The sequence below is a fragment of the Podarcis filfolensis genome, assembly GCF_964270895.1.
Source record: "Podarcis filfolensis genome assembly, chromosome: 3".
NCBI classification, from domain to species: Eukaryota; Metazoa; Chordata; class Lepidosauria; order Squamata; family Lacertidae; genus Podarcis; species Podarcis filfolensis.
The window spans coordinates 119,049,770-119,067,777 of NC_139606.1; the positions used below are offsets into that span (position 1 = coordinate 119,049,770).

At 48.6% G+C, this 18,008-nt stretch overlaps 1 protein-coding gene across 1 annotated transcript in view; it reads right to left on the bottom strand.

Moving 5' to 3' along the window:
* Nucleotides 1-1,787: 1,787 nt before the first annotated feature.
* Nucleotides 1,788-18,008, bottom strand: part of ELP3 (elongator acetyltransferase complex subunit 3) — a 107,243-nt gene continuing 91,022 nt past the window's right edge. Inside the window, exon 15 of the mRNA XM_083605256.1 lies at nucleotides 1,788-2,998. Coding sequence (XP_083461382.1) covers nucleotides 2,922-2,998 — 77 coding nt within the window. The 3' untranslated portion in view covers nucleotides 1,788-2,921. The remainder of the gene's footprint in view (nucleotides 2,999-18,008) is intronic.

The window sequence follows — 18,008 nt, forward strand, 5'->3', positions numbered from 1 at the left end:
GGAAAGAGTGGCTGTGGCCCTCAGAACCTGCTTGCAGGCTTTGCTTGGGGGCTCCTGGTTGGCCACTGATAGGAAGAGATGGTGACCTAGATGGGACAATGGCGTGATCTAGCAGGGCGCATCTCATGCTCTTTCTTTTGTGTTTGTGCTGAGGACAACTGCATTGTTTCCATGTGCTTGATTCCATCAAGGTAGAGCGAGAGGCAGAGAGAGCCACCTCTGACCCCCCCCTCAAATGAGATGTCATGCTCCATTGCCCTGGCGGCCCGAAACAGCAACCTTGACATTTTGCGTTGAAGGAAGGGGACCGTTTCCCCGCCGCTGCTTCCTCCTCCAAGTCAAACAGGTCGAGGCCTCCGCATTTGTTACTGCTCAGACAAAGCCCTTTCCTTTCTCTATGAGGCAGCTATGGGGAGTTAGGGGGGCAGAAGGAGGGGGCTCACCCCCAAAGAAAGGGGGCGGTGCAGGCAGAGGCAAAGATGCAATGCGTGACCAGGGATTAGTCTTTAAGAGAGAAGGCAATAATTGGAGGGACCCGGCGGCCACTAAAAGCATTATCTACCCCACGACCCTTTCGAGAACAGGGCTCGGTTGCGAGGCACTTTGATAAACAAGTATTGTGCGGGTTCAAGTTTGACTCGGATCAAATCAGACCTTTGAGCTGTCCGTTGTCTCCCTCCAATTGGAAAGATCTCCCCCGATGCCCCATGCACAGAGAGACAAGGCTTTCTCTAGCGTTGCCAGCTGGAACGGGAGCAGGACATTTTTCCGTGCAAGCCAGATGCTGGACATGAGAACATAAAATGACTCCACCAGGTCAGGCCAACGGTCCCTCTCGTCCAGCATGCTGTTCTCACGGTGGCTAACCAGATGCATGAGGGGAACCAGGACACAGGACCTGAGCACAAGAGCATCTCTCCTCTCCTGTGACTTCCAGCAACTTCCCCTCCTGTGGATTCCTCACTCACCTGCCCAGATGCCTTGGTTCCAACCAAGCTGTGCTGTCAGTGGAGGCAGTTCAGAGGAGGGCCTAGGACCCTGGTACCTACACAACCGCCTCTCCCGATATGCCCCGAGGAGGACCTTAAGGTCCACAAATAGCAACACCCTAGAGGTCCCGGGCCCTAAGGAAGTCAGATTAGCCTCAACCAGAGGCAGGGCCTTTTCAACACTGGCCCCAACTTGGTGGAATGCTCTGTCTCATGAGACCAGGGCCCTGCAGGATCTGATTTCTTTCCGCAGGGCCTGTAAGACAGAGTTGTTCCGCCTGGCCTTTGGCTTGGAATCAACTTGGTCCACTTCCCCTCTTTCCTTTCTCCTTCTGTGATGGAACTCCTATTTGGGGACTTCCCTGGCTTTTTTCTGGCCCACGTAGAACCAGTCTGGATAGTTAGCCTTGGTGAAGACTTGACGTTTTCATCCCCCAAAAGTTTTTGATTTGCATTTCTACTGAAATGAGGCTGCATTTTAATGTTGTATTTTAATGTTGTTTTTAAGTTGTATTTTAATCAATTGTTTTTATACCTGGTGATAGCCGCCCTGAGCCCGGTCTTGTCTGGGGAGGGCGGGTTATAAATAAAACTCCTTCTTTTTCTTCTTAGTTCATGAAGCTTTAACAGATGTTGCAAAAGGCCCTTTAACACAGAGGCACAGCATCTTGTGAAACGCCCCCCCCCCCAGCGAAAGTAGGAGAACGCACACCCGTTTTTGCCTCGTGCACAGAGACTGGTGTGAAATCCCCAACTCCCAGTTTGTAAAGACACAGCCAAACAACAAAAAACAAACGCACACCTAGGTATTTATTAGCAGGAGCGCTGCAGAGAGCAGATCTTTCACAAGCTGGCTCTCCAATCTCCATCTTTGGTGGCGTCTATGAATGCAAACCACAGAGAAGCCTTAGCGTCAACCCAAGAGGGGAGAGACCTGCTGCACTACAACTCCCACCAGCCGTAATTGATGGGAGTTTGAGCCCAACAAAATCTGGAGTGGCCCTGCCTCTGCTCTAAGTGCACGAGGACAAAGCAGTCCTGCTCTTTTGCAAGCATGAAAAAATATATAGCTTACATCATCCAGGAGAGGCTATTGCATTTGGATCTAGGATCCCCTCCTCTTTGGTGTCCCTGCCCCCTGGGGGAGGGGGGACATTTGTAAAATGATGCTGACTCTCCTCTGATGGAAGAGGCTGCAGATATTGACACCATGACGGACATTGGCACTGTTTGCATATTTTCTGCACTGTGGGATTCCGGAAGCAGTACATGTTACAATTGCTGCCTCTTTCTCTCCTTGCGGAAGAACGAGGCAAAGATGCGCCACTGACAAGCGTGTTGGAACAAAAGAAGGCAAACTGCTAAAACCGGGCAGAATCCTCGAAAAAAAAAAACCCAGAGTGGTCTTAAGCTCCCACAATGCAGAGAGGGCAGCTGAGTGAGGGTTGCTCACAACCTGGAATTGGACAAGAGGCAGGGTTGAAAGCCAATCAGATGCAAACAGCTTCAAGAGAGCAAGGTGCACGCAAGCAAAATTATCCTCTTAAGTGCTCCCTGGCAGAGGAAAAAAAAAATGGCGAATGTACGCACTCTTCAGCCCAAGGCAAGTTGATAAAAGATCTCCACCTCAAGGTCCTAGTCCTCTTGAAGGCCCCTGCTGATAATAGCAGGTGTTCATGTATGAAAACCAATACAAAGCATAGAATTGTTTTAAAAAGGGTGATTGTTCATTAGAAATAGGGGGGAAACCATCCCGTTGTAAAATGGGACACCACTGAGTGCAAAAAGGCAGGTTTCAAATTGCAGGCGGCTGTGCTCCCAGAGACTAGGCTTTTGCAGCAGGAGGTTGCCATTTCCCTTCTGCCTGGAGGCCTCAAGAGGACCGAGGTTCAAAGACACGACCTTGAATGCTCCCAGCTCCGCCCGTCTCTCTCAGTCCAGCCTTTTCACCATGTAGGGCCCTTCCAGTTCGTAGCCGATCTTCCTGTAGTAGTCCCTGGTGCCCACACCTGTAAGCAAAAGTGGGGAAATGGGTCAGTGCAAGGAGACTGTGCAAGAAAAGATGCTCCATGGAGGGTATCCGTCATGGACTGGTTGGACGCAGAGGAACGGTGGGAGGAGCTGGTTGGGGAAGCACCAAGGGAAGAAGGATCAGAGCCCGGGGAGTGGTGGTGGGACAGTGATGAGCGGTCAGAGGGAGAAGAGGGAGGAGACTGGGAAAGGAGACGTCGGAAGCAGAAGGGGTTACTGTTAGTTTCTGTTTGCCACTGTGCAGCTGCTTAAAGTCACAAGACTCTGTTTACATTCCAGAGACATTCCATACTGTTGGAAGACTCTATTGGGATTTCAGCTCCGTTCGTCCGTTCTGATAAGGCTCATCTTCCTCCGAGCCCTCCCAGCAGAGCATTAAAACAACACAACAGCGGAAGGATGAGATAGGTACGGGCTACACACCATGCTTTATTACTAAGCTATGCAGAGAGCAAAGAAATATACATCCTCTCTCTATGAGAACAGAGAGCAACTGAACAAATAAAGCAAAGGAACAAAGGAAACCAGAAACCAGTAACGTCACATCCCGTCTTCCTTTCCCGTGAGACTCCAACAGTATCTGGACTCTGGAATGTAAACACAGTCCTGTGACTGCAAGCAGCTGCACAGTGAGGAAACAGAAACTAACAGTCTCACGGGTGATGGATGTGACGTACTGGTTTCCTGTCCCTTTGTTGTTCAGTTGCTCCCTGCCTTTCACAGAGAGAGGATGTGTTTTCTGTCTGCGTAGTAAGAAATAAAGCATAGCGATGAGCCATAAATCTCATCACTTCCGCATGTTGCTTTGATTCTCTGCTGAATGGGGGATGTGCCTGGAGCCTTATCAAAGGCTCAGGTCGTTAATTATCGTCGGAGGGCAATTCCGAAGGACTCGGCCGGAGAAGGATGAGCTTTATCAGCTCGGTCGAATGAAGATTCCGACAGTAACAGGGCTTAGTGAGCTGGGAGAGTCGGTGGCAGAGAGAAGTTTGCCACGGCTAAAATGGCCGCTGTTTCTTTAATGCTTAAAAAGCTGGGCCAGCATGAGTCAGCGGCCTGCACTGGGTTGTATATATAGAGTGAGAAATGTTACGTTTGTTGTTGGGTTGGTTGGTTGGTTAGTTAGTGAAAGCTGGTAATGTTGGTGTGTACAGTTGGTCAGTCGCTTTTGCACAAAAACTTTTAAGAATAAAAGCAGAAAGTACTCTGCAAGGATATTCTTGTGGACTCTTTTATGCCAACAAGGGTCTGTGGACCAGGCTGAGGAGACAAAGGGAGGTCAGAACCCTTTCCTTTTTTTTTTTTTTTTACAAACACTGACAAAGTTCAGAATCAGAGGCAGAAGAAGAAGAAGTAGGAGAGCAGGCAGACCAAGGGGCAGAGATGAGTCAGGCGGGGAAAGAGTCACGGGGATCTCCCCCTCCTGCCGCAACAAGCTCCCTTGCACCCATCTCCCAGTGCCAGAAGAGGCATGAAAAGGGCAGAGGAGGGGTTGGCTTCATGCAGGCACAGTCTCCTCTTGCTTGGAAAAAGCCCTGGAGAGGAGGAGACTTAGACGGCTGTGGGGAGGAGGGGACATTCAGTCTCGGCAACTGACTTCAGGGAGCAAGACCCACAGGGAATGAGCTGCTGTGCTCATTAGGTCTGAACCTTAGCCGAGTCTACGGAGATGGTGTTTTTGCCAATAATCAGGTAATTCCAACTTTGAACTGTGTGGTGTACTAACAGGCATGCTCTGTGACAGTATCCCAACTTGCATATAGGGTGTCTCAAGAGATGCTCCACAGAGACCAGGCAGAGGCAAACTCGGCCCTCCAGATGTTTTGGGACTACAACTCCCATCATCCATAACTAACAAGACCAGTGGTCAGGGATGATGGGAATTGTAGTACCAAAACATCTGGAGGGCCGAGTTTCTTATGCCTGATAGAGACCATCCCAACTTACTTGAGATTATTTCCTCAAGCTGAAGATAAGTCAGTTTGGAATCAGCACGGCATCTGGCCCATCTGACCTCTTCCGTTGCTGCTCCCAATATGCAAATCCAACTTAGTAATGTCTACTGCATAGCAGGGGGTTGGATTAGATGACCCACGGGGTCCCTTGCAACGATTCTACGGTACTCCAGTCTTCCCTAGCCTGCTGCCTTCCAGCTGTTTCGGACCACAACGGTGCTGGCTGCGGCTGACGGGAGTTGTAGTGCCAAACAGCTGGAAGGCGCCAAGTGGGGGTGCATGCAGCTCTACTCTGACTGGCAAAGGCACTCCCCAGATCTGCCCTGCCCCCCAAGATCTTTTAAAACTGGGAACTGAACCTGTGGCTTTCTGTGCCTAGAAGAATGCACCCTACCACAGTTCAGGCTTCCATATGCAAAAACACCCACCCGCCTTCCGTTTGCAAGAAAAGGTGCCCTCTTTTTTAACTGCAAAACATTCGAATGCACATTCCAGGCTTCCACTGAGGCTAGGGGAAATGAAATGAACCGGGCGGTGGGAGAGGGAGAGACTTGAACCCGGATTCACCTCTCGTTTTTTGAACAAAAGCGAAGGAGTGGTAAATCTGTGGAAGGAACCCAGATCATTACGGAGGACTGAAGAGGCTCGGTCGCAGTCCCGAGCGCCGGCTGGCCTCTCCGGAGCCCGCACAGCTCATCCTTTATCTCCACTCCAGAAGCACTTCTGCGTTCGGAGGCCACAATTAATTTCCCCCCCACCCACTCCTTGCGTGGGAAGGGGATTTGCAAAACACAATTGTTTCCCACAAAGCCTCCTTCCCTCCCTCCTATTCCTCTCCTCTGCTCCTTAATCAGATCCTGCCGCGCTCAAATCTTGGCTAAGCCCCGCTTGCGAGGAACGGCGGCTCTCCGTTAGCGTCCAGCGGAGAGGCAGAACCATTACAGGATAAACAACAGCTGCACCCCCCCCTGCCGGGCTGAAAGCAGCACAGAGGCTTCCAGGACCCCTCGCGGGAAGTTTGTTCGAGAGCTTTATCCCGGTGGAGGCTGATCGGTCAGGGCAGAGAGGGCGCTGCCTCGCCAAACTCGGCCCAGCTTCAGCCAGCCCCGAACTTCCATCTTAGTTACAAACCCAAGGCGTGGCAACGAACGCTCAGCTTCCTCCCTCTTAGGCCACATTCGCAACACCCATTACAGCAAATGGCATTCCCACTAAAGAATTCTAAGAACATAAGAAGGACCAGGCCCACAGCAGGCAGGATACGACCTCATGGCCAACTCTCCCCCTCCTGTGGTTTTCATCCTGGCTAGCAGCCACCCATAGTCTCCTCCTCCTCCGTGAATCTGTCTAATCCTCTTCTAAAGTCATCCAAGTTGGTGGCCATCACTGCCTCCTCCATAGTTTACTGTATTTTTCGCTCTATAAGACGCACCCGACCGTAAGACGCACCTAGTTTTTAGAGGAGGAAAACAAGAAACAAGAAAGCAACGCAAAGCCTGTTGAGCGAAGAGGCAGGAGCACTCCCGCTGCACTCAAGAGGCTTTGCGTGGCTATCCCCAAAGCCAGAAGAGCAGCGTGGTGTAGTGGTTAAGAGCGGTAGACTCGTAATCTGGGGAACCGGGTTTGCTTCCCCGCTCCTCCACATGCAGCTGCTGGGTGACCTTGGGCCAGTCACACTTCTCTGAAGTCTCTCAGCCCCACTCACCTCACAGAGTGTTTGTCGTGGGGGAGGAAGGGAAAGGAGAATGTGAGCCGCTTTGAGACTCCCTAGGGTAGTGATAAAGCGGGATATCAAATCCAAATCCAAACTCTCGCTGTTAGGGCTTCTGGCTTAGCCGCGCAGCCTGCATTCGCCCCATAAGACGCACACACACATTTCCCCTTACTTTTTAGGAGGGAAAAAGTGCATCTTATAGAGCTAAAAATACAGTACCTACAGCTTCGACTGGCTGGCTAAACCAGGTGCACGCAGCCGATGGATCTCAAGCCCTTGGTGAGCTGAGGGCTTCCCCTGTGTGTAAAGACAGGCTCCGCCAGGTTGAGTGGATGAGACCGAGAGTGGGTCAAGAAGGTGGTTTCTGCGCCTGCACTGTACAGGGAAGCGAGGGGCAGGTTGGGCGTGTCCACCTGGAAAGGGAGCCCATCTAGGGAAAAGAAAACTCTGGGGTTAGCTTCCAGTGCCTTACGGCAGTGAGAAAGGCTTCAGGAGTAAACCCTGATGAACAACCTGTACCCACTGCCTTGAGGGATATATTTGGGCGGAGAAAAGGCTAAGGAGTAAACCCAATAAACACATGAGACGTAACCGGCTGTGTTCTTAGATAAATAAGATATACTATTCATAGTATCAAATGGTAAATTTCAACAGAAGTAACTTGTAAAGGGACCCCTGACCATTAGGTCCAGTTGTGGCTGATTCCGGGGTTGCGGCGCTCATCTCGCTTTATTGGCCGAGGGAGCCGGCATACAGCTTCCGGGTTATGTGGCCAGCATGACTAAGCCGCTTCTGGCGAACCAGAGCAGCGCACGGAAACGCCGTTTACCTTCCCGCCAGAGTGGTACCTATTTATCTACTTGCACTTTGACGTGCTTTTGACTGCTAGGTTGGCAGGAGCAGGGACCGAGCAACGGGAGCTCACCCCGTCGCAGGGATTTGAACCACCGACCTTCTGACCGGCAAGCCCAAGTGGCTCAGTGGTTTAGACCACAGCGCCACCCGCGTCCCTTAATTAAATCCATAGGTAAAGGTAAAGGGACCGCTGACCATTAGGTCCAGTTGCGAACGACTCTGGGGTTGCGGCGCTCATCTCGCTTTACTGGCCGAGGGAGCCGGCATACAGCTTCCAGGTCATGTGGCCAGCATGACTAAGCCGCTTCTGGCGAACCAGAGCAGCGCACGGAAACGGCGTTTACCTTCCCGCCAGAGTGGTACCTATTTATGTACTTGCACTTTGACGTGCTTTTGACTGCTAGGTTGGCAGGAGCAGGGACCGAGCAACGGGAGCTCACCCCGTCGCGGGGATTCGAACCGCCGACCTTCTGATCGGCAAGTCCTAGGCTCTGTGGTTTAACCCACAGCACCACCCGCGTCCCTATACTATGAATAGTGTATCTTATTTATCTAAGAACACAGCCGGTTACATCTCATGTGTTTATTGAGTATGCTTTACGTGACCATAGGTTTGTTTGTTGTTGCTAAGGAGTAAACCCTACACAAATCTGGAGTGCAGTCCTTAAGGCGGTTGGATGGCACCTTGTATGCCTCTTTCTGACAACTCCTGCTGCCAAGCTGGTGTCCAATGTATTGCTCTGCTTTCCTTTGGACCACACCAGTGCGGCTGGGGGTGTGATGGACTATATGGAACTGGCGGAAATGACTGGCAGAATCCGAGACCAGGGAGAAGAATCGGTGGAAGAAGACTGGAAAAAGTTTAAAGACTATTTACAGAAATACCGTAAAATCAATGAATGTTAGAAAAATGTTGGAATGAAGTTATATGGCTTTAGTAGAAATGTTATAAGGAACTAAGTACAAATAGATTATTAATGTATTAAAGGGAAAAAATAAGGTTAGAACATGTTAAGATAAATTATAGGACAGAAAACAGAGGAAGATGGAAAGGAATTGCTGAAACAGTTAATTGAAGTGGAACACAAAAAAGGGAGGTGTGAGGAGGTCGTTGAAACAAGTGAATGAAAGATAAGATATTGAAATTATTGGATGTGTTTTAAATTGTTTTTGTTTTGTTTTGTTAATTCAATGTTTTAGTGTTAGTGTTATGTAGTGTCTTTGTTTTTGTATTGTATTGTATTGTTTTGTTTAATTCTTTTTCTTTCTTTTGTAGTCTTTAAACTGTTAATAAATATTATTATTTTTTAAAAAAAAGAGGCTGAGGGTGAGTGGGCTGTACAGTGGTACCTCAGGTTACATACGCTTCAGGTTACAGACTCCGCTAACCCAGAAATAATGCTTCAGGTTAAGAACTTTGCTTCAGGATGAGAACAGAACCTGAGGTACCACTGTATTCTCTTCTGGGCAGCCCAGGACCTCCGCACAAAATTCCCAGGCTTCTGTGAAGTACTTCCTATTACCCATGCTGGATCTTCCAAAACTCAACTTCATCGGGGAGCTGTAGTTCATTAAGAGTTTTTAGCAGATACGCGCCCCCCCCCCACCATTCTCTTCCCAGAGCTACGATTCCTAGACATGTTGAGCAATCTATCTCTTTTCCCAGGGAGCTCTGGGCACTGTAGCTCTGGAAGAAGAATAGGCTGCAAGTTCCTCATTTGTATCATATGCCCCGAAATCCATTCCTTGGGATTTTTACGCAGGGAGGAGACCGGGCATTGCAATGTTGACCACTGGACTGCACTCCAGTCGGTCAGGCTGCCTCTGGGAAGTGCAGCCGCCAAAATTTCGGGATCCCTGCTGGGTCACGACAAACCCTCCAAGCAAACCGTCGCTCCTGGGAAGGCTCAAGCTATGCCTGCCTTGAGTTTTGTTCATGCCTTGCTCATCCAAGGTCTCAGAATCTTGCGGTTCAGCAAAATGCAGACTTAGCTGAGAGTTAGGTATATTCGCCTCTCTGAGTGACGCACATAAGAGCATCAGGCAAAAAGTGGCGGTCAATGAAAAGGGCATCCTATTACCCTTTTCTGCGTCTTTGCTGCCGCAATTCTCTCTCTCTCTCTTAAAATAATTTTTATTGGGATTTTATTTACAACATAACACAAACCCCCCCCCCAATACACAAATCCACCCTCATTAAACATGAACATAACATACAGTGAGCATAACATACAACAATACAAACAACCAAATAAAAGACTTCTTTTATTCTGTATCTGGTCTCCTTACTTACTTCTTATAAACTGTTTCCTTTATGAATAATTATTAAGCTTTTTCTAATTATAACAAAGTCTTCTGCAGACGTTAATCGAAACAAGTCCAGGTATGTATTTTAGGGCACTGTTTTGTGAAGTATTCTGTGCATTTCCCCCATGCTTTTTGAAACTCTTGTCTAGTGTGATCTCTAATTGCCTCTGTTAATCTAGCCAGTTCAATATACTCTATCTTGCCATTCCTTTTTTGTTGGCACAGTTTCTTTTTTCCAGTTTTTAGCAATTAGGATCCTTGCCACTCCTGTGGAATTCTCATTCAATATGTGGAAGAGGATGCTTTTAATAGAATCATGGAACTGTGGGGTCGAAAGAGATCCCAAGCATCATTTAAGTCTAACCTTCTGCAATGCGGGGACCTCAGCTTCTGCGAGGGGGAATCTTACCATATCCCCATCACTGCAGAGTGTTTTCTTACCCCACAGGAGAGGACAGAAAAGGGCCAAGGGCTACCACCACCGGCATATGCACACTGCAGCCACCACATTGGGAACTTATTCTCTATCACGTCAGCATACAAAGTGCTGTGCACAATGAGCAACTCATCTTACCCTAACAACCCCACTGAGGTTTAGGGTTGTTAGGCAGTGAGAAGCTCAGGGTCCACCCAGAGAACTGTGTGGAACAATCATAATCATCTGAAGATGGTTTGCCCAAGGTCTAAGCACACAGCCCCGCTGAGATTTTAAATAATATGCAGGGTTCACTACCAGAATCCAAGAGGAGAGCGCAAAATATGGTCTGAAGCTCAGCATCAAAACAACTAAGATCATGGCCACTGGGCCTCCTGGCAAAAAGAAGGGGAAGAAATGGAGGCAGTGAGAGATTTTACTTTCTTGGGCTCCATGATCACTGCAGATGGTGACAGCAGACACAAAATTAAAAGACGCCTGTTCCTTGGGAGAAAGGCGATGGCAAACCTAGACAGCATCCTAAAAAGCAGAGACATCACCTTGCCGAGAAAGGTCCGTATAGTTAAAGCTATGGTTTTCCCAGTAGTGATGTATGGAAGTGAGAGCTGGACCATAAAGAAGGCTGATCGCCGAAGAATGGATGCTTTTGAATTCTGGTCCTGGAGGAGACTCTTGAGAGTCCCATGGACTGCAAGAAGATCCAACCGATCCATTCTGAAGGAAATCAGCCCTGAGTGCTCACTGGAAGGACAGATCCTGAAACTGAGGCTCCAGTACTTTGGCCACCTCATGAGAAGAGAAGACTCCCTGCGAGGGGGAATGCTACCATATCCCCATCACTGCAGAGTGTTTTCTTACCCCACAGGAGAGGACAGAACAGGTGCAAGGGCTACCACCACCGGCACATGCACACTGCAGCCACCACACTGGGAACTTATTCTCTATCATGTCAGCATACAAAGTGCTGTGCGCACTGGGCAACTCATCTTACCATAACACCCCCGCTGAGGTTTAGGGTTGTTTGGCAGCGAGAAGCTCAGGGTCCACCCAGAGAACTGTGTGGAACAATCACAACCATCTGAAGATGGTTCGCCCAAGGTCTAAGCACGCAGCCCCACTGAGATTTTAAATAATATGCAGGGTTCACTACCAGAATCCAACAGTTTATTTATCTTCCATTACAGTGGTACCTTGGGTTAAGTACATAATTCGTTCCAGAGGTCTGTTCTTAACCTGAAACTGTTCTTAACCTGAAGCACCACTTTAACAAATGGGACCTCCTGCTGCTGCCATGCTGCCGGAGCACGATTTCTGTTCTCATCCTGAAGCAAAGTTTTTTACCTGAAGCACTATTTCTGGGTTAGCGGAGTCTGTAACCTGAAGCGTATGTAACCCGAGGTACCACTGTATGCCTCATATTTCCAAGGTTTTTCCCAGAGGTTAAAATCTATATTGTGTCCTATATCCGTATAGTTATATAGGTCCGTATAGTTAAAGCTATGGTTTTCCCAGTAGTGGTGTATGGAAGCGAGAGCTGGACCACAGAAAAGGCTGATCGCTGAAGAATTGATGCTTTTGAATTCTGGTAGTAGCCTGGGTAGTAGCCATCGATAGCCCTCTCCTCTTCCATGAATTTGCCCAATCCTCTTTTATTTTATTTTTTAAATGCTTTTTATTGACTTTTCTTCAACATAAACAAAACAAAATAAATACACTAAAGTTCTACAATCATATGTCCACTTATTTTCTCAATGTTCTATCGAGCACAGTCTTCCCTCCATTCAGCAAGCAGGCTTTCATATTAATCTTCATTTTTTGCAGGTTCTTGATAGCATCCTATTCACATCGTAAGATTTATTTTAATCCTACTACAGTCTTTAAACTTCTACAGGTATTACTTATACACTCCACAAATTTACTCCACTCTCTTCTGAACTTTGTTTCCTCTTGGTTACGGATCCTGGGGGTCAGTTTTGCTAATTCCACATATTCAACCATTTTTGCCTGCCACTCCTCTAATGTTGGCAATTCCTGAGTTTTCCATTTTTGGGCTACTAAGATTCTGGTGGCAGTCGCAGCACACATGAATAATCTCTGGTCTGCTTTCCTTATTTCATCTCCTATCAATCCCAGCAAAAAAGCTTTTTTGGGGAAAGTGTATTTGAACAGTTTTTTCAATTCATTGTAAATCATATCCCTTTTTTTTTTCATTTTCTCACATGTCCACAAATGTGAAGGTGTTTCATGGCTAAAGTAAGTGTGATTAAAAAAAAATGGTTAGAAATTATGGTATGTAAACTGCTAAATATGAGGTAAAATGAAAATCAGATAGGGGGGGACTTGGGGAAGCCCACCTAACAATGTTTAGAAAAAATAAGGATAAGATAAGAATCTGTATTGTTTGTTTTTCTGTTTGTGTTGTTTATTTGTGTTATAAAATGAATAAAAAAAATTTTTTTGGGGGGGGAAACCCAAAACCATGTCACACGCATGCGCGGATGCGGCGAATCGCAAGCCACGCATGCGCAGATGCGGGTTGAGTTCTGCTCTGGATGTGAACGGAGCTCCGGAACGGATCCCGTTTGCATCCAGAGGTACCACTGTATATGGAAAAACTTTCTGACAGTAAGGTATGTTTGACTGAGGAAGGTTTTTAATAATAATAATAATAATAATAATAATAATAATAATAATAATTTATTTTTTGTACCCCGCCATCTGGCTGGGTTTCCCCAGCCACTCTGGGCGGCTTCCACAAAGACCAAAAATACACTAAGATGTCACACATTAAAAACTTCCCTGAACAGGGCTGCCTTAAGATGTCTTCTGAATGTCAGGTAGTAGTTTTTCTCTTTGACATCTGGTGGCAGGGCGTTCCACAGGGCGGGTGCCACTACCGAGAAGGCCCTCTGCCTGGTTCCCTGTAGCTTTGCTTCTCGCAATGAGGGAACCGCCAGAAGGCCCTCGGAGCTGGTCCTCAGCGTCCGGGCAGAATGATGGGGGTGGAGACGATCCTTCTGGGCTGAGCCGTTTTAAAGCAGAGCTTGGATTGCCATCTGTCATGGATGCTTTAGCTGCAATTCCTGTGTTGCAGGGGGTGGACTGGATGACCCATGGGGTCCCTTCCAACTCTACAGTTCTATGATTCTAGCCTCCCTTATCCTCCTCTTCCTTTTTTCCCTACTGCAGCAGCAACTCCCACCCCCCAACCGATGCAGCTGGGGTGAGGCGGAGCGGCTGCGGAGTCATTAATGAAATATCGCTGTCTCTCTAGGAGACCAATGAGATGTAATCGCTCCATCTGGAGCTCTGTGGTGGCTCCGAGATTGTTTCCAATGGTACAAAAGGAAACCTAATGGATGCGTCCGGAGCGGTGCTGATGGCAGCCCCCCCACCCCCACCAAAATAAAACAAAAAGCCTAAGTGAGATGGAATTAGCCTGCAGATGGGCAGAGCGCCCAGCCTCCCCGACGCCCAAATATTAATGTCAGGATGCTGATCGTTAAGCTCCCTTTTAATGAAGTAGAAAATTCGAGCGTAAACTGTTTGCCATTTCAAAATCCATACCATACGTTTCCATCGTTAGCTCTTCCTTCTTACAGAGGGAGTTTATTTCTATTTATTTGCCTTTTATTTATTGCATTTCTAGTCCACTTCAAGGGACGCAGGTGGCGCTGTGGGTTAAAGCACAGAGCCTAGGACTTGCCAATCAGAAGGTCGACGGTTCAAATCCCCACGACGGGGTGAGCTCCCATTGCTTGGCCCTGCTCCTGCCAACCTAGCAGTTCGAAAGCACGTCAAAGTGCAAGTAGATAAATAGGTACCGCTCCGGCGGGAAGGTAAACAGTGTTTCCGTGCACTGCTCTGGTTCGCCAGAAGCGGCTTAGTCATGTTGGCCACATGACCCAGAAGCTGTACGCCGGCTCCCTCAGCTAATAAAGCGAGATGAGCGCCACAACCCCAGAGTCAGCCACGACTGGACCTAATGGACTGGACCCTTTACCTTTAGTCCACTTCAAAGAGGCTCAAGATGGCGAATATCAGGGTCTCCCAAACTTGGGTCTCCTGCTGTTTTCGGACTACAAGTCCCATCATCCCTGACCACTGGTCCTGCTAGCTAGGGATGATGGGAGTTGTAGTCCGAAAACATCAGGGGAGCCAAGTTTGGGAAAGCCTAGAGCAGCCTTTCTCAACCAGTGGGTCCCCAGATGTTGTTGAACTACAACTCCCATCACCCCTTGCTAAGCAAGGCCAGAGCTCAGGGATGATGGAAGCTGTAGTCCAACAACATCTGGGGACCCACAGGTTGAGAACTGCTGGCCTAGAGTATATGGTCCTCCCCCCGCCCCCATTTAATCCCCACACCAGTGAGGTAGGCCAGGTTAAGAGAGGCAGTGACTGGCCCAAGCTCACCCAGTGAGCCGTGCAGGGATTTGAACCCATGTCTCCCCAGGCACTAGCCTAACACTCTAACCACTACACCATACTGCAGGTCTACGAGAGGAAAAGGGGTGTGATAGCAGGACATCTGCTCCGCCTGCAGAAGACCCCAGGTTTGATCCCCCATTTTAAAACTAAATTTTTCTTATACACGACGTCTGCAGCCAAGAATCCTGGTGGCTAAGTATTGGAAAGGGAATCAGTTACCCACTAGGGGAGAATGGTTATGCAAGCTTTCAGAATATTCAGAATTAGCCAGATTGACAGATATAATAAGAAAAGCCCAAAAGCGAAGTGAAAAAGGAATGGGAGTGCCTAAATGAATACCTTAAAAGCCAAGGTTCGAGGACAGAAATCTGGCTGAGTCTGGAATAACCTTGTGAAGTCAAAGGATAAGAAAGAGGGATTTATATCTAGATGCTAGGATAGAGATGACAAGGAAAACAGGAAGACACAATGAGATGTAAAGGCGGTGCTGTGGGATTGGTGGAAGTCAATGTTTGTTTTTCTTTTTAGTGTTTATATTATTAATTTGCAAGATTTGGAATTTTTTTGTATGCTTGTTTTTGTGTTTTGTGTTTTGTTATTTTTTGTTGTTGTTGTGTGAAGAATACTAATAAAATTAATAATTTTAAAATAATAATAATAATAATAATAATAATAATAATAATAATAATAATCTGTCAAGCAGAGGAGGCCCTGGAAAGCCAGTACTGGGAAGAAGGGACAGTGAGGAGTGAGGCAACTGCAGGTGTGCTTTGTCATTCCATGGGGAGTCACAGGGACGGATTCAGCAGGAAGGAAGCCTCGCAGTTCGTCAACCCTGATAGACAGCAATGTCTCTCCAGGGTTTCAGGCAACGCTCCTTTACACAATGCATAGTTGAACTATGGAACTCCCTCCCACAGGAGCCCGTGCTGGATGGCTTTAAAAAGAGGACTGGAAGTTAAGGCTATCAATGGCTCCGAGCCACAGTGGCTATGCTCCACTTTCATGGCCATTGTCGGCGATGCTTCTGAATCCCAGTTGCTAGAAAGCACAGGAGGGGAGGGTTGCTCTTGGATTCGAATCCTGCTCACAGGTTCACCAGAGGCCTGTGGTTGGCCGCCGTGAGAACAGCATGCTGGACTAGATGGGCTCCCATTGGCCGGATCCAGCAGGGGTCTTTGCATGTTCTTATGAGGCATAAGAGACATCACCTTTGACAAAAATCCATATGGTTAAAGCTATGGTTTTCCCAGTAGTGATGTATGGAAGTGAGAGCTGGACCATAAACAAGCTGATCGCCGAAGAATTGATGCTTTTGAATTCTGGGGCTGGAGGAGACTCTTGAGAGTCCCATGGACTGCAAGAAGATCAAACCTCTCCATTCTTAAGGAAATCAGCCCTGAGTGCTCACTGGAAGGACAGATCCTGAAGCTGAGGCTCCAGTACTTTGGCCACCTCATGAGAAGAGAAGACTCCCTGGAAAAGACCCTGATGTTGGGAAAGATGGAGGGCACAAGGAGAAGGGGACGACAGAGGACGAGATAGTGGGACAGTGTTCTCGAAGCTACCAGCATGAGTTTGACCAAACTGCGGGAGGCAGTGGAAGACAGGAGGGCCTGGTGTGCTCTGGCCCAGGGGGTCACAAAGAGTCAGAAATGACTAAACAACAATATGAGGCATACAGTGGTACCTCGGGTTACATACACTTCAGGTTACATACGCTTCAGGTTACAGACTCCGCTAACCCACAAATATTACCTCGGGTTAAGAACTTTGCTTCAGGATGAGAACAGAAATTGTGCTCCAGCGGTGCGGCAGCAGTGGGAGGCCCCGTTAGCTAAAGTGGTGCTTCAGGTTAAGAACAGTTTCAGGTTAAGAACAGACCTCCGGAACGAATTAAGTACTTAACCTGAGGTACCACTGTATTTCTTCCAACAGAGAGGTTGTGTGTGTGCAGCATGGCTCTCTCTGTCCCCCGCCCCCCAAAACAAACACAGAACCATAGAATTGCCATGCTGGAAGAGGCTGCAAGGGTCATCCAGTCCAACCCCTTGCCCTGCGTGGGGCTCAAACCCACAACCCTTGAGATTAAGAGGCTCATGCTCGGCCGACCGAGCTACAGATATTCCGAGGTTCAATGGCAGGAAGGAGAGCTGAGTCCTCAGTCTTGCCGCAGCTCAATTTCCCCCTTTTGTTTCTCAAAGGAGCTGGCCAACGAAGGGACAGCCGGCTCGGACGTCATCGCTTCCCGGAGTCCTCCCCTCCTTCCCAGACCCGGCGGCTGCAGTGCCCACTCAGGCATTCAGCATTTCTGGCCTGTGTCCATGTTAATTTTCTACTTGACGGCACACAAATCGAAATCTGGTCTGGGGGAAAGCTGATCAGCCCCGCTACGTGGTAATTAATTCGCGGCACAGAAGCGCAACGCTGGCAAGGCGGGCCCCCCTCCCCCTGCCCCAACGCTGCCCCACAGGAGAGGTGGGACGTCATTGAAATGACGGCGAGCGGGGGGGGGGGGAGAAGGATATTTTTATCTCCCTTCCCCACCACCACCGGCTCACGCACAGACCCAACATAAAATAGGAAGGCATTAAACATCTTTGAAATGACTAAGGAGCATGTTGCAAACATTGCTGGACCGAAGTCTCTGATCAGAGAGTGATGGCATGCACAAAGCAATTTTTTTTCAATGGGGAAGGGGGAGAGATAGGGGGCAAAGGGCAGTCCTGGTCTGTGCCTGGCCGCTCCTTTGGGTCGTCCTTTCAGCTGGGGAGTCCTAGGGGCTGGGGAGTTGCAGAAGAAGCCTGTGGGAGTCAGGGGGCAAAGATCTAGAGCAGCATTAGGCAAGGGGGGCCAGGATTAGACAACTCCAGGGTGGAAAGGGCCATCAATGGCTATTAGCCAGAATGGGAGGGGAAGCTGGGGATCATCCACCTGGGAGAAGGAAAACTCAGGACATCTTCAGGAGAGGAAAAGGCTAAGGAGTAAACCTTACACAAATCCGGAATGGAGTCCATAAGGGGGTTGGATGGCGCCTTGTACGCTCCTTCCGGCAGCCAAGCTGGTGCCAACCTTCTTGTTCTGCTTTCCTATGGACCACATCAGCCAGGCTGAGAGGAGGGTCATTTGGGAAGCCCAGGACCTCCAGGCACACTGCCCAGGCTTGCAGGAGGTCAGTCTGCTGCTGCTAACGCAGTTGTATGACTTCACCCCTGGAGGTGCGCTCCATTGTCTATCAAGACATACAAATACCCACAACAACAACATGCAGAATGGCTGTGCTTTGGCTCCAT